Here is a 21,802-nt window from a genome sequence, read left to right as displayed (position 1 = left end):
CAGTAGAATCTCATTTTTTTTCTTGAATAAATCAGTATCAATGTTATTCTAGAAAATTAAACATTAAAGAAAGAAATGGAAGTTTTAATTCCAAGTAAGAATTATATTAAGAAACATTTTATTCTTTTAATTATTTTTATTATGATGATAAAACATATATACTCCCTTCCAAAAGGTAAAGAAGACAAATGTAGTAATTGGAAAATCCCTTACTTTTATATAGTAATTTATCATTCCATTCTTCTCCTTATTAATAACCACTGAAAACATTTTGGAGCTTTGCCTTCAGAGTTTTGCCTCAGAGTTTTTCTGAGTATATTCTAACTCTAATTTTCTTTCTCTGTCTATATATACTTTTTAAAAAATATATTTTGTAGTAGACACTTTTGTTTGCTTCTTTAACATCCTTTATTTCCTTCCTCTCACCCCTATTTTGTCCAGGTTCCCATCTCATCCCCAGGTCCAGAGAGTGAGCCATTTCCAAGCCAGTCAGTGCATGGCATTCATTAGTGACTGGCACTGATCTAAGGATGTGCACATGACTTTAGCTGGGTCAGTCATACTGAAGGGAAGAAATTACAATTTGTGCTTAGGAGAGAAGTGTGTGTTTTTTTTCCTCTTGCTTAACAATTTATGTGAGAAATGGCTATATTTTTTGTTATTAGATTAAAGGATCTATAAATATTGAAACCCTTTTATTGGCCAACGACTTTTCCTTCCCTAAAGATTCCCAGTACACGTATAGACAAAAGCCATTTCATTAAGGACTGGAGAGAAGGTATCTTTGGGTCTGCTGCTGTATGGATGGGACAGGGGAGCTTCTTCAGATAGGGATGCCATTTGTGTTCTCATGTAAATGTGGCCTTATATCTGTCTTCATATCTGACTGAAGGAGGTGCATTAGTGACTCAACTCTTCATCCCTTTCCTATCTGCATGCTTTACCTTATGTTTCAGAGTTCCCACACAAAAGAAAGTATTCTTTCACTCCTTGAGCTTGGGTTTGGTCATTTGGCCTGTTTGACCAATAAGATGAGATGCAAGTTACAGGTGTGCTGATTCTGAGCTTAAGCCTCAAAAGGTTTTTGTGTTTCTGTTTGCTCTCTTGTGCCTCTACTATGAAAAGAATAAACCTGAGTTCCCTTTCTGTCTCAAGAAAAAGATAGGAAAGTCACGGATCAGTGGTATTCCCAGATGAACCCAGCCTAAATCAGCTGACTTCTGTTCTGTTGCTGATGTTGAACTCTTCCCAGCTAATACTAGTAGAACCACCCAGCAGAATCCAACCTAGGTCATTCAACTCCCACATAATGGAAAATTTGTGACAATACATGATGTTGTTTGAAGCCACTCAGTTTTGGCATGGATTGTTACTAAGCACCCATATAGCAATAGCTAACAGATACACAGATCAATCTGGTAGTTTCTCATTGTGGGAATGAGAGGGGGAAGGAGTAAGAGGGAGGTGGAGCCTCTGCAGAATTTCCTCTTTCTAGAAACATTGACAAAATGGCATAGATGTTTTTCTTTATCAGTTATCTAAAAATGTGCCATATTTCTTTTAGTGATTTTGTTAATATTCTATAATATAGATATACCATATTTTATTTAGAATATTTACAATTTTTCTCCATTAGAAGAAGTACTGCATAGATATTTTTCGTGCATAATTTTTGAGCCCTTTCTGTGATTATTTCTTTAGAAAATTCTTAAAAGTGGAATTTTGAGGAGTGCCTGAGTGGTTCAGTCGGTTAAGCATCCGACTCTTGATTTCAGCTCAGATCATGATCTCATGGTTTGTGAGTTCAAGCCCTATGTTGGGCTCTGTGCTGACAACGTGGAGCCTGCTTGAGATTCTCTCTTCTCTCTCTCTCTGTCTCTCTCTCTCTTTCTCTCTCTCTCTCTGTGTGTCAAAAATAAATAAATAAACATTTAAAAAGTGGAATTTTGGAATATACCCATTTACATTTTTCTATGTATTTCCAAATCACCCTCTTAAAAGTTTGCACTAATTTATACTCACACCAAAAGTATATGAAAATGCCTTTCCCCGCATTGAAGTTTGGCAATATTTTTAATTTTCACAATTTCATAGGTAAAAAATTTACCTCATTATGTTATGTGAATTTTTTTATTCTGAAGGAGATCCAGCATATTTTCATATTTTTAGAATAAATTTCACTTCTTCTTTGAACCTGCAGCTCATGTGCTTGTTCATGTTCCTCTTAGATTGTTTTTTGCTTATTGATTCGTAAGACTCTTTAGATATTAAGGCTATTAGCAGTTTGTCACATTGTTACTATATTTTTCCAGTTTATTTTTATCTTTTCTTTTTGTTGTGGATTTTTTTAATACAATATAAAAATTACCAACATTCTATATTTTACATATGCAAATGTATCATTCCTTTTCTTTTATGGTTTCTGGGTTTTATGTCTTTTTTAGAAATGCTTTTTACATCCAAAGAATATAAAATTATTTGCCCATGTCTTCTAGCATATTTTTCATTCTAAAAATTATTTATATCTTTGATCTACGTTGGATTTATTTTAGAAGAAGTCAGTTCTTTCCTCTTTATCTAAAATTGGCTAGTGTATTGTTCTAATCTCTATTAAATAATGCACCTTTCTCTACTAATTAAAAGCAAATGAAAATTTTTTAAGTACACGGATCTGGACACATAGGTTTTCTATCTATTCCATTGATTGTCAAAAAACAAAACAAAACAAAACAAAAAAGAAAAAAGAAAATTAAAAGGAAAAAGGAAAATCTAACCAGGGATATCTGCAGTTTCTAGGCAAGTAATACCCTTGCAAATTTTTGTGCTGATAATTATTATCATTTTGTGACTTGTAAATGTATAACAAAAGTAATTTATATTGCCTCTAAAAAATGAATAAAATGTCACAACCACCCATATAGGCTCTTCTCGATTCTTTTCTTCTCCAGAATTGTGCAGGCTCTTCTTAAACATATATTTTTTCACATGATATTTAGAATAATAGCATATATATATATATATATATATATATATATATATATGATGTAGAAGACTACACATCATTTATGAAATATGACTATTTCCGAGTAGTGGGGTTGAGGAATGAGGTCTTTTACTTGCTATATTATAGATGTCTGTGTTTCTTGAATTTTGAGGAACAAGCAAGTATTAGTTTAGTAATAAATATTCAGTGAAGATTTAAAGAAACATCAACATATGTAAATATTATAATCAAAGACCTTAATGAAGTGTTTGTGTCTTTTAGTGTTTTGTTTTGTTTTTGTTATTGTTTTTTTTTTGTGCTTGGTCTCTTTGGGTTTTGCAATATGCAATGATTTCATCTGCCAATAATAAATAGTTTCATAAAACATTAAAATCCTGTTTAATATTTATGTTTCTTTCTTTTTCTCCTTGTCTAATTGCATTTGATAGCATTTCTAGAACAATGTTAAATGTGGTGACAGTGGAATTTCTGCTGTTTTATCTCTAAGTTTAATGGAGTACTTAATATTTCACCATTGAGCATGACTCTGGCTTATATTCTATTTTATTTTACTAAAGTTGTTTTTTTAATTAAAAAATAAATCCTAAGCATCACTTAAATCTACATTGCCAATGTCACATCTTAATTCATGAAATTTTATTAATATGTAAAAAAAGGGACTGCACAGCATATTTATCAGTCTTGTGATAGGGCATTTATTGGATTTTTATCTAATTAAATTATTCCTTAGGCTATAAAAGCAATATTTCACTCTTCTCAGTGGATAAAAGTGTTTTTAACTTAATATTAAAACATTTTCTGATTATTTATCTTTTTTGCTTAATAGCTAGTCCAATTTATACTTTGCAGCAACTAATTTGTCATAGGAAAATTCCTCAGCCTCTGCGAGTTCTCTTCTCCTTGTTGAGAAACCTTTACCCAGAGTAGAAAGGGAGTGACCCTAATAATTTACAGTTGAGGAGTCCACCAGATCAACTCAAGTGTTTCTGCAGAATTCAGTATTGAAATTTTATTTTTCAAACCTCAGGGGCTTCCCGGGTCATTTGCTTCACATTTGGTTTTCACCAGTAGCTTCTGGAGTGTTAACGTATTCCTCCCACCCACCAAGTTTTACTCATCATACTTTCTTTGCCTGAACAGCTGCCTCCTTGTGAACTATACACAAATCCCACATGAATGCCACAAGCAAATAAAAGGTAGAAGTTAGATTAGACTTCAGTGTGCAGCTAAAATAAACTAAATAAATGAATAAACAAGATTAAATGCAGATATTCATCACAGAAATGAAGCTTTGGAAAATTCCTTCACCCTATTGTTTCCCCATTTCTGTGGTTACAGTGGTTAATAGTGCAGCTGGGGAGGTAACTGTGGATGGGGAAGGCAACTGACTCCTTACACGTGGCTGCCCAGATGTGCTGCTCACTCAGGGATGCAGTGCCTGCCTCTGAGCATCCCAGCCTGGCATCATTCTATCCTGAATGATGGTGAGGAAGCACACTAATATAGCATCATTCACTAACATGCTGATTCATTCATTCCATGTTTATGGTTAAGTGCCTTCTAGACCTTAGGTGCTGTGTTTAACAACAGACATAAACCCCAATAAGTCATAGAGTGCTTAGAAGACCAGAGGGGAGTCAGATGAGGTAATTGCAGATCAATGTGGTGACAGTAGGGGTAAGCATAAAGTACTCTAGGATTTCTCCATAAACCCTGATACACACATGAAATTTATTATGCCACACCCCTGATTGAAATCCTTCCAAGTACCCCCACCCCCTGAAGGCTAAATCAAAACTTCTAAGCCTGGCATGTCAAATGCTTAACCACTGGTCCCCACCAATTGTGCCACATGCCATCTCAGCCACTGCTCAGTAGACTTCGTGCCTGTGGATGGCTTCCAATGGACCACCTGCTGAATGAACCAGCAACACTCTTCATTCATTCTCTCTGTGAGATACACTGACACCCATGTTGAGACTTGGCTGCCAGCAGGCTATCCTCCAGTGCTCTCTGTACCCACCAAGTGAGACACAAACTCACCCAAGTCAGTCCTGCGTGTCCCAAACTCATTTAGGCCAGTTCAACCTGTTATTGTAATCACATTATGAAGCTGATAAAGTATGAGTATGCAAAGAAAGTCTGATGCTGATCTATAAGAACTATCTTCAATGGTTTGAAAATACTTGACAAAGGCATGTTGAAAGAATATTGCTAGGGGCACCTGGGTGGTTCAGTTGGTTAAGCATCCAACTCTTGATTTCAGCTCAGGTCATGATCTTAGGGTTCGTGTGTTCGAGCCCTGCATCAGGCTCTGTGCTGACTGTGCGGAGCCTGCTTAGGATTCTTTCTCTCTCTCTCTCTGTCTCTCAATCTCTCTCAAAAAATAAATAAACTAAAAAAAAATTTTAACTGAAAAAAATTAAAAATTAAAAAAATTTAAAAAAAAAGAATATTGCTACCCATATGCTTGATAACATGATGGTGCAAGATTAGGCTGAGGGATACCTTTAAAAAGTTAAGCATCTACACTTAGATTTTTTTGTAGGTGTTTGAAAGTCCTTATCCATTTTAAAGAAAGCAAAACTAGACAAAGTAGTTGATGTTTTGCAGTGTGTTACCAAAGAAAGATAAGGTGAAACTATGGTCAGCAACCCACAACCCAAAGGAGAAGGTTTGGTCTTGTTACAAAAGGGTGGTGAATGGACATACAGTCAAATGTTTTTAATTAAAATAAAATGTTCCAGGCATATATGTATTATTTTTTTATACAAGTGCCCTGTGTCTGACTTTTGGGAATAACCATCAATGCCCTACTGTTCCCGACTGAGGCTGACAAGGAGACATCACCTATTGTAGCTGTAACTCCTTAAATGCCCCAGTGCTCTGTCACAGCTCCATGGCTTTGAGCGCATTGTTTCCTCTGCTAGGAAATGTCCTCTGGGCTCCTATATCTGGCACATTCCTACTTACTCTGTCTTGCCACATCAAGTGCGATTTCCTTCACATTACCTCTCCTGGTTTGTTTGTTTGTTTGTTTTCTCAGCCAGCGGCAGAATGTCCTTCCTATATTTGGGGACCACCCCAATCTATGAGGCACAGCCTCTTACTGGAGAAGATGTAAATGCCACCTATATTCTTCTCTGCTTCCCATTGCTAGGGCCCAGGCACATGAGCTCGGCATAGTTCTAATCAACCACAGGCTCCAGCTCTACCTCTAAACTGGTGGCCAGTAGGTGAAGCTGCTGGACGCTGCTGCCCGCTCTGCTCTGGGGTTGGTGGTGACAATGGCGGAGGCTGTTTTCAGTTTCTGGATGTGCCAGTGGTAGAGATAAGGGGAGGCTCTGTGAACTCCATGTTCGATTCTCAGATATTCTGGGAGCACTCTAGTAGCCTTTATTAAATTCCTTTTCTGCACAAATCAGCCTAAATTTGCTTCCATTGCTTACACTGAGAATCCTGATAATGCTTTGCCTGCAAGCAGTGATACGACATTGGAACTATCCCTATGTGTCTCTGTCCCCCTGTGATAGTGAGCTGGGAACAGTACATTTCATCCCTGTAACTCCAGTGCCTAGCACAGAACAAAGTAAGGCAAGGCAGATCCTCAACAAATTGCTGTTTAATTCATTAACTTGTGAATTATTTACTTAATCGATGAGTGACGTTCCTCTGAAAATCCAAATATAAAATGACGGCAAGTGACACCAGAATGTTTTCAGTGGTTGAGGAGGTCTGTGGCCTATTCTGTCCCTATTCTTCACAGAAGACAAGCACAGGCACAGAGAGTTCCATAGCGTTTAATTAAATATGAGATGGTAACACACGTTGGACAGTTGTATACTTAGCAGCTCTGCAAAATGTTTGTAATGCATATGGGAGGTACATGGTCAAATCAGAGACCTTCACTGTAGTGAATGATGGGTAGTTTTTAGAAAAACCCCAGAAAAAAACCACTGAGCTGACACAAATGCCATCTGATCTGTACCATTCCAGATGTCTTGACCACATATTCTCACCACCTTCCTGCTGGTTCCATCTTGTAGCCTCTCCAGAAGTGCTATGGAAACACAATATGCACATCTGAAATAGCCTCTACTTGGCTTTTCTGAAGGAAATTTCCGTGGAAACTGGAATGACAGGAGAGGCAAAGGCTAGTGGAAAATCAGTCGAATAATCCAGGGGCTCCCTAGATCCAGCCAAGATTGTTTAATTGCCCAAATCAGCTGCCTGTTTCTTGGTTCTCATTTCATGCTCTACAGAACTAGAAGTTAACACCTCTGACTTATGCATTGTGTCTGAGACCAATTTTTCTTTCCTAATGAAATGCAAAAGGAGGTTAGTGGGAACAAACTTGCAATCTGACATTATACCTTGTCCTTGAGTATAAAATCAAGCATCAGCAGCAATTATGATTATAAGAGTATAATACATGGATTTTAAATCCCTCCAGTAACAGACAGACATTCACACACTAAATTCAAATAGTAACCTGTGCCCCAAAATACTGAAACATGGGATTTTAGAGCAGGGGTGGCTTTGATCTGTATCAAGACTTATCTCCTTATTTCTTCAAGAGATTGTCTATTATATCAGAGGAACAAACTTATGGCTTCCAGTCCTGAATTAACATGTAAGGTTTCTGTGTTCCAATTTCCCCAGAAGTTAAAGATGACAACAACACACCTCATAGGACCTCTGTGAATAAGGTATAGGACACCCAGGTTGGCATGGGATTTCCTGTGATAACCTCCTCTTTGAGACCTAGTTCCCATTTCTACAAAAGGTAAAGAACACATGTCCACCTGGTGGAAAATGTCTTCTAGGGCTGACACACCAGGTAGGTTCTGCTTTCCCGCCACACAGATGTATATCACTTGTCTGGCATTTTCCCTGACTGTCTGCAATTGGGCACCCTGAACATGCCTCTATTATAGCACTTTGTGTTATTGGATCATTTGTTTACAAAGTTGCCACTTTTATCAGATTTTCCACCCTATGAGGGCAGGGTCCCCAACTTTATTCACCTAACCCTGTGGCTGGCACACAGCAGGCTTTCCATGAATACTTGCCAAGGAAATGAAAGGGATAATGCTTAGGGAAATGCTTTGAAAATCACAAAAGCACTAACAAATCTAAGGGAATAAGAGATTATATTCATCACTACTGATTCAGAGAAAAGGATTTGGAAAGTACAATGGCCAACAGAGGAGTAAATGATCTTATTATCATTAGGCCTCAAAGCCAACAGATATGATTTTAGTCCAAAATTTAAAACCCCCTTTACAGATATCACAAAACAAAACAAACAAGAAAATTGAAAACTTAAAAACACTTAGCCCCCCAAAAACTAAAAACAGGACAAAAAGGTGTAAAATGTAAACAAAAACAATGGAAACAACCCCTTGAACAAAACAAAACCCTGAACTATGCCCTTCATTACTTCCTGTGCCTCTGCTGCTCTGTGTGGTTCTGCATCTGTCCATGGTCTGGGGGGCTGTGGGATGGGTGTTGGCAGCACTCCTCTGAGCTGAGATTTCTCAGCTGCCTTGACTTGGTTTGAGCTCATCACTAAAAATTCATCTAGACCAAGAAATGCATGTTCTTTACCTTCAAGAACATGGCCCCAGTCAGCTCACTCACTGCATGTGCTTGTAACTCTTCTCCCTGAAGCTTGTGGAAACATCCACAGGTATAAAACTCAGGACAATTTGTGGATGCATTTGGATTGGGGCAGTCTCTACACACAGAGAAGTGTTATTCCTGGCTCATTGCTCAAATGCACCTGTGTCTGGAGTTGGCAACAGGTTCTTCTATTTCAGATGGATGCAGCCGGGTGGTATTAGCAAGACAATCACGCTCTCGATAACTAACAACAGAAATCCTGGGCTTCTACTTTTTCAGAAAAACAGAATCAAATGGGATATGTGGGGAACAAACTTCAGTTTTCGTAGACATGGCTGGCCATGGTAGTTCATACATCACCTGACCCTTTCTTTCTCAGTGTTTTTAGTTTGGTGGCCATGTCGCTGTCTGGGACACTCCTGGTTTATGCTTGTTGTCCTGGAATGAGTATTTATAACTCCTCCTTTCACTTTCAAAGATGACCCAGTTTGGACAATAAATGACATAGTCACCCCATTTGTTATTAGTGGGGTTTGTCACTCAAGAATAGGATAGTCCCTAGTCAAGGAAAAGGCGCATGTTTTGGGGGGAACCATGGTTAGACTCCCAACCATCAAACCCCACACTGAGGGGGGAGCAAAATGGACAAGTTACTTCATACTTCCAAGTCTCCATTCCATCATCTATTAAAAAAGAGAATAATAATAATAATGATGATAATAATTGTACCAACGCCTGGGATTACTATGAGGATGTAGGGAGACAAGCTACGTAGAGCCCACTGGTATATAGTAAGTCTTAACAATGATACCTATCATCCTTGTTCTCCTTTTCCTCTCTCTTTCCTTGCCCTCTTCCTGCCTTCCTACCCCCTCCCTTCTCTCCTCCATCCTTTCTTTCATTCTTTCCTGGTTTTTTTTTTTCCTTAAATAATGGAATAATTTGGGTTGCCTGAAGCAGAGTGCTCCTGTCTCAAGCCAAATGCCCCTGGAGTGAAAAGGAGTGATCCAAGCCATGCTTCTGAATCCTGTAGATGATACGGAGGGCTTGCCTTAATTCTGTCTTCTTTGTGCTTCGAGGAAGAGTAGGCAGAGCTCAGTCATCTTTGTCAGTCATCATGGTTCCAGTCCTGGGTTTCTGAAAATTCACTGGTTTTGGTAGAAACTGGACATGGTGACATAGGCTTCTTCCTGGCTCGATCCCAAGGAAGTGAGAATGGGTTGTCCCTGGGCAGCTGGGTTCAATGTCAGGATTCCTGATTGGAAAGGAAATGGAGTGGGCCCAGGGCCATTTGTAGTTCCAGGGACAAGCAGCAGGCCCTGGTACACATGAGGCCCATTCTTGCCACCATCCCTGAAGTCTGGGGGTCTGGAAGATGGGAGCACAAGGGCCTCACACATACTGACATTCCCAGCCAGGCATCCGAGGGGTGAATCTCCTCTGAACGTTTTTGGGGTAATGACTGCATGCTCAGATGGCCAGGTGGGGCTCTGCACACCCCCTACAAGCCTCTGCTTTTCAGACTCCTCTGGTTGTGGCAGAGAAGTGTCTTGCAGAAAGCCTTCGGCTTCATCTCTAGCTTGAATGCCATCCACCTTATGAATCTGGCAGTCCAGGAAACTTTCAGGATTGAAACTCACATTCAAATTCTACACCAAAAAAAGAGAGAAGGCATTAAGAGTGCTCCAAAGAGACACACCAGCAAAGGTTCAGTTCAGGGAAAGATGTAACAAACTTTCTGACAGGGGTTTACCAGAGAATGTCAGAGAATTACCCACATGTTCTAGTTGACTCTACCACTGGATGCACTCTGACATGTCATTCTGAAGGGACTGGCCATGCCCTCCAGCCCCATGAAAGCCCAGGAGACTTCTGAGACTTGTATCTCATTTTAGTTTTCTATATCCAGGGAGCTGCAGCTAGGATCTTGCAGTTATGGGATGCACAAAAGACCAACACTTGTGGTTCAACTGTTCCCTATCCTGCAATATTATTCTTGGCTTTTGGAATGCCTCCAACATTGTGAAAGAATCACCAGAAGCACTTACCTTTTTTGGTTTCTTGCAAAGTTGTTCCAGAGTCTTCTTATGATCCGGGAGACTGGGCCACACAATAGGTTTAATTCTGAAATAAGAGGACATTGAGAAAGATGAAATGAACAGTGAGGGAGCATGCATGCACAATAGGCCTTTCCATCCATTCTGAGCCAGAAATCAGAAGAGCAGATTTCTAGTCTTGCCTCAGCCACAACTAGGCGGGTGAACTTGGACAAGTGACTTGCTTTCCCTGGACCTCAGTGTCCTATTAATTCACAGAGGGGTTGGACCAGGGGTCATTGTCAGTGATCTCTGTGAACACCTTTGGGAGAGAACCCTGGAGAAGAGGAACAGTGAGGCTTGGCAAGGGTGTGGCTATGAAACCAACATTCCCCCGGCTCTTCTACTCTTAATATAGGTGTTGTCATCCTACTCCTTCTCTTAACTGATAGCAACTCCTCTGCTCTGATTTTTGTGGAAGTGAGGAATATTTTCTAAGCCACCCAGGGAAATTAGAGTATCATGGGGCACCTCGATGGTTCAGTTGGTTGAGCATCCGACTTCAGTCAGGTCATAATCTCATGGTTTGTGAGTTGGAGCCCTGCATCAGGCTCTGTGCTGTCAGCACAGAACCTGCTTCAGATCCTCTGTCCCCCCCGTCTCTGCCCCTCACCCACTCGCTCTCTCTCTCTCTCTCTCTCAAAAATAAACATTAAAAAAGACAAAAAGACAAATTGAAGTATCATGAGAGCATGTGGCACTGTGCTGAAGGCATCTTCCTAGAACATTAATAACTTGATGGTATGTGTCAAAAGCATCATTTTCATAATGAAACAGACAGGGCTCTGTCATGAGGTAGAATGCAAAAGTCCCATGAATTTGTGTGCTGAAATTCAAGACTTCAAATACATTCTGTATTTTCCATGGGTACCCCAGCTGCCCAGACATTTTGGAGGCATGGTTCCCACTATTTTAGAAGAAAAAGTTTGGGGGCAGGGTTTGCCCTATGTCTAATTTATGTATTTTCACCTCTTATGAAATTAAATGTGGAAATTCACCAGTGCCTTAGGGTGGGGAGGGATGTTGGGCACTACAATTCCTGAAATGTCTTTTCCCTTTGTAGTTTTCTCATCAATAAATAGGCTAGAGCTCCAACTGTCTGGGACCCCATGTAACCATCCTACTGATTAAAGTTCACCTTTTTTTCCATAATGCACAGGCCAAGATGACCATCAGAGACACAGAGAAGAAACTCAGAATGCTAATAGTTAGTAAAATAGGATCCATCCTCCCTGGAATGCAAGGAAAGATCTTGGTTAGTAATCATTAAACATGGAGTTGGGGAGGCTTTCAGTATGCTTTGAGTTTATTTAGTAACTCGAGACCATTTACTATTTCTTCAAAGTCGCCCTTCGGTGAACAGGATAATGTACTAACTTTACGCACAAGGAATTTTGGCTTCAGTAAGTGGCACTCACGTGAGTGACCAGGTGTAGAACATCTGTCATTTGAAATGTAAAAGTGGCCCAGCATTAAGGATAGCAGTACTCTTTCCCCAACATCTACCATCAAGAGAAGTAAACCTAGCAGGGGAATCAGGAGGGGGATGCTCTACCTCAGAGGTTCATCAACTTCCAGTCTGAGAATGGGATGTTGGTATGTCAAGAATAGTTCCCCTCATACTTCAAAGAGAAGGTATATGTGGAGTGAGCCATGTTCTTTGGCTTTTCTGGCCATTCTCACTTCCTAGACCATGTGGATACCTTTGTTATTCTGGAAAAGGAGGCATGAATGAGCAGCACTAACCTGCTCATCTTCTATCACCAAAGGTGTTCTCCTAGAGGAGCTTTTGAGAGACCAGCCATTGGGATTCCAGTCTAAATTGGTAGAGTGGAGGTAATAGGTGGGGACTTTATTCAGAATTATTATCAGCTCCCAAGAACACCTGGGTCAGTGGAATCCAGGGCAGCCTATATCATTTGATCAATGACTATGGGTTCTATTCCCACTACTTCCTTATTCTTCACAAGAGGGGCCAAGATGGCAGGTCATTCTCCAAAGACAGTGTAAACATACCCTCAGGGGAGTTCTAACATGTGGGTTCCTTTCACCTTTCTGCCTCTCACTCTTGTTCACACACCTTAACATGCAAAGCACTCTGCAGGGGACAAAGATTCTGCTGTCACTTCCCACCTGTGATCTCTGGAGTTCTGAAGTGGAAGCTTGGACTCCATTCACTCCAGAAGCCTTCAAAATAGTCATGATTAGGAATGGATCGGACTTTAATCTCATACATTGCATCAGGTTGTAGCTTTCTCTGTAGGAGTGCCAGCTTTGTACTGGATAAGTTCACATGCTAAAGAGCAAAACATGCCATTATATTTTTAGGGTCAAAAAAGACGTGTTGCCTAGATCCCCCAAATCATTTCAAGTTAAGTGACTTTAGTCATGAAGTCCTTTTCTTGTTAGGAAAAGGAGATATGACATAGAGAAGAGCATGTGTGAGCTCATAAATGATGCTACCAGTGGTCAAGGAGGGCAACAGTACCATGGGTCTTTGTTTAGGTGAGCTGGACTCTTCAATACCAGGAGGATATAAATCACTCCCAGGCCCCCACCTTCCTTTCCACACTTCGATTTCTCTCTCTTTTTTTTCTCTTTTTCTCCTCTTTCACATCCCAAAGGAAAATACAAGGGAATGGTAAGGTAAGTGAGCAGGAATAATTTCTCTCTAGAAAGATTCAATTCTACATTGCAAATAGCAATATAGAGAACAACAGTCTCTTCAGCAATGTGCATTATCCTTAAGAAAAAACTATCAATTTGATGGATAAAAAGTTAATATTCCACTGTTATTTACATTTATACTTATTTGATTATTAGTTTTCATATATTTATTGCATTTACATATATCTTATTTTATGAGACATTTCCAAGTTTCTTGCTATTTTTTTCTGTTGTTACATTTGTCCTTTTCTTAATGATTTATAAGGCCTCTTTATATATGAAGGATATTAACCATCTGTCAGTTGTATGTATGGCAATTTAATCCTAATATCTAATTTGCCTTACAATTTTGATTATCATGTGTGGTGACATTTATAAGCCTTTATTTTTATATATTCATATGTATCCGTCTTTTTCTCTCTTTACTGCTTTTATGCTTAGAATATTTTTCTTCATCTCAAGATTACATAAGCATTTACCTATATTTTTTCTACCTTGTTTAGTGTTTCACTTTTACATAATTTATTTAAATCATCTTTTTATTCTATTTTTTAAGTTAGGCATTTAACTTAATTATTTCCCCAAACAGCTAACTGACTGTCCTGGTATCATTTATTCAAAATTCTTCTTTTCTTGGGGCTCTGGGCTGGCTCAGTTGGAGGAGTGTGCAACTCTTGATCTTGGGGTGATGAGTTTGAGCCCCACAATATATATATATATATATATATATATATATATATATATATATTTTTTTTTTTTTTTTTAATGCTTCCTTTTCCACTATAGTTGCTTTTCCATTGGTGCAATTTTCAAATGAAGACTCAAGAGAACAGGACCAAGGTACCCTCGTTTGTGTGGTAGAAGGAGGGTAGAACTGTTTTAGGGTAGACATTACACTTATGTAAGTACTATACAGCAGCATATTGCAAACAAAGAAGGCTGATCCTGGCCTAAGAAAAGAGAACAGCATGAGTATAAATAGGCATTCTTTTCACTGTGAGAAAGATAAGCCATCATCTGGTTTTTGTCCATGTGTTACAAATAGGACAGAATTTAAGCCAGTGAGCCCAGAGGAGCCTAAAAACCTGGGACACTTTACTTTTCTCCCACCTTCTCCTCAAGATAGATTGCAGGGATGGCCAGACCATTCTAATGACAATGAGAGCTATAACAGGATGGCCCAGAGAAGATCCAGGTTTTGTGAAACCTGAATTTCTTATACTTTGGGGAACTTCTTTCAGTAAAAGGTATATTTTGAACACAAAATTGCAAGGGGCCCTCCCCAGGTAAATGTACCTCTGGGATGAAAAAATTTATAACATTAAGAAGTTTTTATTTTATGATTTTATATACATATATTATAATTTTATGTATTTTATAGAAATTTACTTATTCAATATACTTATGCAGTCATCTTTATGCATTTTTAATGTATAAATGTAGTTGATCTACATACCATCCAGTCATTTTCATGTTTTTCCTGGCGATAGGCTACCTCATGCAATAATTCTTTCACATACTTCTTTTGTAAGTGAGATGTGTTAAATGTCACCAGAAAGTCATTTGCTCCCTCACGATAGATGACTCTTATGTCAAAAGGAGCCTCAGGTTTAACTGGAAAAGAAAAAGAAAGGAGGTCAGTCTATAGGGCAATCAAGAAAATAATTATACTTTTTAAAGTTCATCCATTCTGAAAATCACATTCTTTTTCTGGGTCAGTAATCAAGCAACAAATCAGAAAACATTTATTCTTCCTGGTTCAAAGCTTGACTAGACTTTTCAGCCTCCTCTGCAGTAGAATGTAGCCTTGTGAACAACGTGAGTGGAAATGTGCACCACCTCCCACCTGGCCCAGAAAGCTTACATGTGTGACCTTATGTTTGTTCCCTTTCCACCATTTGGAGTCATATGTTGAAGACAGTGGAACCACAGGATGAAAGAAACCTGAATATTGTTTGAAAGAGCACCATGCACACATTAGAAATACCCATTTTGGCTTTTATGTGAGCAAGAAATAAACTTATGGTGTTTGAGATATCAAGTTTTAGGAATTATTTGTTATAGCAGCTAGTGCTAATTCTACACTAAAACACATTCACTTTGCCTTTTGAATACTACAGAATTTGTTACTAAGTAGCCTCAAAGCAGGAGTGTTTAAACTTTGAGTCTTCATTATTCCAATAAATCGGGTTTTAAGCTGGGAGCCTTGTACCTCATCTCAGCTATATAGAAGCTGAGGGTCTGCATTCTGTCCCTAAGCTCATAATTTTTAGTGTGACTTTAGTCTGGTTGGTATTAGCTCTGAATTCCTCTCTAGTCTCTTTCTTCTGTCTGCCTGCTGAGCAAACTTACTCTTAGGATCACAGGCACCATATATGAAATGCTGTTGGAGGGAAATAGGTTTTATTTCAGGCAGAACCTACCCTGAGAAAGGTACTGAATTCTTTGAAAAGCATGCATGTCAAGCAGCCTCCCCATCATTGACCAGGGGCTTTCCTGTCTTGGGTTCTTAGCTGCTCTATCACCAAAACCTGGGACGTTTGTTTTCTAAAGATGGGGCAGCCACTTTTTTGCATGGCTGGTCTCAGAGAATGAGAGCACATAGACTAAAATCTAATCTAAATCTATTGTTAATGAGAGAGTATGTGTTCATTAAACTCTTACCCTCTAGACTGAGCTGAATTCTAGGCTCTCTGCGCTGGGCTTTATGGCAGACTTGTTGACCCAGTAAAGTGAACTCATGTAATGGAGTTTGGCTCACTTACTGTAGTCACTTGCTCATAGTGGTGACCACCTAAGTTTCTCCTGCATTGCCCCAGAGATCCTGAAAAAGAGGAAATGTGTCCTTCTTTGCCCTTGGATGTCTTGTAAAAGAGGAAGTTTATCCTTCTTTATTTTTAGATTCACTATAGAAAGGGGAGATGCCCTGGGGGAACAGGAGGAAAGGGTGGTGAGTGTAGAGAAACAGACCAACAGAGAACCCCTGCCAAGCCAGTTCCTACTCTTCATTCAAGGGAATAATTAAGATTCACATTTTCAGTGAAACCTCTGATGTTAAATTCCTTGCCTCATCCCCATCTCTCAAGGTCTCATAATAATGGAAGAATTAAGGAAAGAACAGACTGATATTGATTATACACCTACTAAGTACTTATGCCAGCTTCCACCAATAATCTCTATCATCACTACATTGATGAAGAAACTGAGTCTCAGAGAGGTTAATTAACTTAAGTTCAGGTTCCTATAAAATAGTTTGATATGATTTAAATCCAATTCTGTCTGATTCTGAAGCTCACTCTTCTTCATTTAGCTTTTCTTTCTGTACTCCATTATCTCACTCTGGCTTGTCCAGGTGTCTTCCAAATAGTGCTGTCTCTGGTTCAAAGAGTGTCTCTGAGCACATCAGAAAAAGTTGCTCATTACTCAAGCAACATTTTTATAGCTTAGTTTATTCTGTGAGCAAACTAAACAATTACACAGACTCACTCTACCAAGACAAATGGGAAGGCAGGAAGCTGACCCTCTAGCTTTATCAGAGGGCCCATATCTAAAGAAGGGGGAGTGAGGGGCAGGTGGTTGCAGGGTAGCTCTGGTCTAGGGCTCAATCAGGAACTTCCAATTTAAATTCAATTAAATGACAGTTCTGCTAATCAAATGTCACCTTAGGAACCAGAAGAAGGTGCTGCTGAGTGACATACCTCCATTACCTCTCATCTGGTTGCTTAAGGGTGCTTTTCAAAGCCTGAAGGGGCTCACCACACCCAGTTCACAAGGGCCCAGACTACCAGCTGTGAGCACAACTACCTTTCTCCCTTGGCCTCTCAGATGTGGCTTGGTAGGTTTGCTTCTGCTGAGATCTAGAAAATAGGCTTCTGAGAGCACTGGATATGTGAGATCTGGGGATTCAGATCAGCAGGGTGCTACCTGGAGTCTTGAGTAGTCACATGCTCACTCTGTAAAATGCCATGATGCTGTCAGAGGACTGAGAATCTCTGTCTTCCCTACCTGATTTTAGAGTAGTGAATATAGATTTGCACCCCCAATGTAAACATTTAGATATGGTGCTCTTGTGCAGTGCACAAACTGACCATCCATCCATAACAGCCTAGTCTCCAAATGACCAAAACCTACTTTGCTTGTGTCCTATATTCAGAATTACCTTGCAGTTACATTGGTTGTGGCCTATGTTGCTGTGTGTTCAATATGCACAAACCATTTGTCTAATGTCTCTTTTTCACTATCTGAACTTTTATAGGGTAATTATTCACACATGGAACTTTTGTTTTCATTCTTTATTTTACCAACTTAGTGAGGCAAAGCTGAGACTAGATTCAAAGTTTCTCACCTCTTTATTGTCTCTAATGAGTATTATTCTTTTACCTTTAATTTTCTTTTGGGATGGTGAAGAAGGGGTTGAAAATAGGGAGAGAGAGTGAGCCATAGTACTTAAAACCAGCAAAAGAATGAATGTACCTCTTCTATCACTTTGACCAGTTTCCCTCCTACATATATTATTTCATTTGTAAATCTCCATAGGTATAATAAACACATGTAGTCATTATTCCATTGCACTAATGCGTCATAATTGGCTTAGACATTCTCCTATATCAGAGTCTCTCTGAGGTTTTGAATGTAACTTTATTCACCCTAGGGTTATAATCTGTAAGTAATAGAAAAGAAAATTTCTTGGGTCTATATTCTCAATCTTTCTGATTATTTTGATTTACTTGCCTGGCAACTAAATGATGAATTGGTAATTAATATTGACTTATAGTCAGATAATTGAATGGATTTTCTGATTCATATTACTATGTATATGAATATTATATAGAGCAAAAGGAAACATGTAGGTGAATTTACCAATTTCGATTATAATTTTGTTTGAAATATTTTTTGACAAAATGTAATATGAATATTCTAGGCCAAATATTAATTGATATTAACTTTTCAAAATAACTTGATAATTTAACTAAACATACTCTGAATATGGTGGATATATGGGAAGAAGAATACAAGGAATTCAGGAGAAGGAAAGATGAAGAGGGAAAGGGCATCAGAGGTCCAGCTCTAGTGACTTCATGTAGAACTCTTCCTGCAATCTGTAGGTGCCAATCACTATCTTTCATGGCTGAGTTGGAAGACCCTCAAAATTCTTTTTAAAAAACTTTTAAAAAATGTTTATTTATTTTTGAGAGAGAGATAGAGTGTGAGCAGAGAAGGGGCAGAGAGAAAGGGAGACACAGAATCAGAAGCAGGCTCCAGGCTCCGAGCTGTCAGCACAGAGCCCAATGCAGGGCTCAAACTCACAAACTTTGAGATCATGACCCTAGCCAAAGTCGCACACTTAACCCACTGAGCCACCCAGGCATCCCCCTCAGAATTCTCTCATATTAAGAATTAGTGTCACATGCTTCAAAACTTCCAGGTCTTAAAAAAATTCCTTCCATTAAGGACTTTGCTATTCTCTATTGCAAAGAGCTTTCATGATTTGTCTACTTTTAACATGCAGAAAGTCCAGACACAATCAGTGTCTTCATATATGTCCAAACGGCAAGACTACTCCCATATACAACTTACCTATCTTGACTACGTTCATTTTCCTGCAAGTTATCTTTTTTCCTTTAAGCTTCACACATATTTCGCTGTCTCCAATCAGTAAGAATTTCTTTGTCCTGATGAAATACATCTCTTGCATTTTATTAAAAGTCAGGCATTTCACATCCAAAAGAGCCCCACTGTAGAAACAAAAAAGGAATCTATCTTAATTCAAGTAAGAGTTTCTGTATACAATGGAATAGCACTACATGTACATTTCAGTTTTGTGACTTCAACTCTGTCCACTGGTATGTGGATGTATAGGTCCTTGTGTATGTGTGTATGTGTGTATGTGTGTGTGTGAGAGAGAGAGAGAGAGAGAGAGAGAGAGAGAGAGAAATTAAATAATGTGGCTTCTTGGTACCATCACAATGGTATAATGATGATATACTCTGGCGTTACATGCAACTGAATATGAAACTGTCAAAGCCTGTTCATGAAAAACCTGGAAAATTCCTATTTTTAAATAATTGATCATTGAAAAACAAAAATGTTTTGTAGGTGGTTAGATAATTGCTTTTTTTGATGTTCTGCAGAAATAAATTCAGGAAATAAAGCCTGTAAAGGAACATTGACCAAAACAAAGTTAAAGGAAATGATACAATAGTCTAGAGGATTATATACATAAAACCATATACACTTAATGAGTAATTTGGGGACTTTCAAAGGTAATTTTGACTGTGCTCCACTTTTACCTCATCAACAAACTTTAAAATCAACCCTTATTCCCATGTTCCCTTTCCTCTTCCCAACTAAGATCAGTCTTTCAATAAACTGAGGAAGAGAGATTGTTGCTTATTGTACAACTAACATCAAAAGCTTCACATTGCACTTTTTTCAATAAAAAGTATAACTATTAGGTCCAGTAATAGCAGAACAACTTGTATCATACTAACCTTCCAATATATAACTATTATCAACCTTGGACAAGATATTTTTGAAAATCCTTTTTAAAAGTTTTAAAGAGTAATCAAAAGTATGCAGAAATTACAGGGAATTTTTAAAAAATGTTAACTTATTTAATTTGAGAGAGAGATAGAGAGTGAGCAGGGGAGGGGCAGAGAGAGATGGAGACAGAGAATCCCAAGCAGGCTCCATGCTGTCAGTGTGGAGTCCAGTGTGGGGCTTCAACCCATGAACTGTTAGATGATGACCTGAGCCCAAATCAAGAGTTGGAGTCTTCACCAACTGAGCCACCCATGCACTCTGAGAGGGAATTTTATCCTTTATAAAAGGGTAGATGAGCTCCTTGTTCCTGCTTTTTCTTTTTCTTTGTTTGATAGCACTCCTCAGGTCACACTGTGACAGGCATCTAGAATCTAACAAAAAGCCACAGTTTTATTGTCTTGAGAAGTTAGAGGACTTCCTGTGTGGATGGATATTTTTAATGGGGAAAGGCCTAGAAATGAGGAAGCTATGGAGAGATCTGCATATAACCTCTGCTCATATCATTATATGTCACTTTAATTGTCAGGTATGAAGGAAACTCTAAGGAAACCATGGGAAAGGAATAGCTAGATGACACTAGAAATAACTGAGCTGAGATTTTAGGTATTATCTCAAAAGAAAAGAGAATTTAAAGATTAATCCAGTCAAGTTAACTAACAGAGTTCAAATCAACAGTTGGCAGAGTAAGTTAACAGAATCCAGAAAACTTGTTGTCAATAATGTCTTTTCTATAGTCAAAAGCTACTACAAATGACTTAAGAAAAGAAAAATGAGACCCATAGTCAAGACAAAAAACAGTCAATGGAAACTGACCCTAATGTGACCAGATTTTAGAATTAGCAGAAAAAGACCTTAAAGCAGCTTTTGTAAATATGTTTAAGGGCTGAAAAAAGGATATGGTCATAATGATTGAATAGATACATAATGTTAGTGGTGAAATGGAAACTATAAAAGAAAACAAAATGAAAATGCTATAACTGACAAGTAAATCTAAAATCTTTAAAAATGTACTGAGTGTATTGGAAGGACTTAATAACAGATTGAAGATGGCAGAAGAAAGGGTTGTTGAACTTGAAGATAGATCAATAGAAATATTCAGTCTGAAAAAACAAAATCTCAGTGACCTGTAGGATGATATCAAGACTATTAATAGAAGAACACTTCCTCAACCTGAAACAGGAAATTTAGGAAGAGTCTACAATTAACATCATACTTAATGGTGAAATTTTGAACATTTTCCCCTAAGATACAGACAAAACAGGAATATGCACTTTCACCATTTTTACTCAAATGGTTCTATGCATTTGAGTAATTGAGGTAGAACATTTGAGGTTCTAGGCAGTGTGTAAAACAGGACAAACAAGCAAACAAAAACATATCCAGGTTGTAAAGGAAGAGAAAAAAAGCCTTTCTTTATTAGTGGACAACATTATATAGACTCTCCAACAAAACTACAGGAACTAGTAAGTTGAATTCATCAAAGTAAGAATATAAAGGACAATTATATTTCTACAGACTAGTATCAAACAATTAGAAAATAAATTTTAAAACCAACAGCTCCATTTATGACACCAATGAAAACATAAAATGCTTAGAGATAAAATTAATAAAGGATGTTCAAGGCCTTTGAAATAGAAATTATAAAACATTCCTCAGAGCTATTAAAGGAGATCTAAATAAATGAAGACATACATTCATGGATTAGCAAATTTAGTAGTAAGAATGTGGGAATATCCCCTAACTTGGTGTATGTAATATTAATCAAAATCTCAGCAGGATTTAAAAAAAAAATTGACAAGCTGATTCTAAAATTTATGTGGAAATACAAAAAACTCAGAAAAGCCAAAATCACACTGAAAAAGTAGAA

The 21,802-nt window shown here is 38.3% G+C and overlaps 1 protein-coding gene across 2 annotated transcripts in view; it reads right to left on the bottom strand.

Moving 5' to 3' along the window:
• Positions 1-6,719: 6,719 nt before the first annotated feature.
• The window catches only part of IL7R (interleukin 7 receptor), a 28,096-nt gene continuing 13,013 nt past the window's right edge, over positions 6,720-21,802 (bottom strand). The window contains exons 3-8 of one of the 2 annotated variants that reach the window (XM_060634476.3): positions 18,970-19,127; positions 14,849-15,006; positions 12,859-13,021; positions 11,864-11,957; positions 10,678-10,753; positions 6,720-10,278 (exon numbers count right to left, since the gene is read on the bottom strand). In XM_060634476.3, coding sequence (XP_060490459.1) covers positions 9,775-10,278; positions 10,678-10,753; positions 11,864-11,957; positions 12,859-13,021; positions 14,849-15,006; positions 18,970-19,127 — 1,153 coding nt within the window. In that variant the 3' untranslated portion in view covers positions 6,720-9,774. Of the gene's footprint in view, positions 10,279-10,673; positions 10,754-11,863; positions 11,958-12,858; positions 13,022-14,848; positions 15,007-18,969; positions 19,128-21,802 lie in introns of those variants that run through there. The other variant, XM_060634478.2, reaches the window with a different exon arrangement.

The sequence above is a fragment of the Panthera onca genome, chromosome A1 (assembly GCF_046562875.1).
Source record: "Panthera onca isolate mPanOnc1 chromosome A1, mPanOnc1 haplotype 2, whole genome shotgun sequence".
Lineage (NCBI taxonomy): Eukaryota > Metazoa > Chordata > Mammalia > Carnivora > Felidae > Panthera > Panthera onca.
The sequence above is the reverse complement of the archived record's forward strand: the minus strand, read 5'-3'. Positions and strand labels throughout refer to the sequence as shown.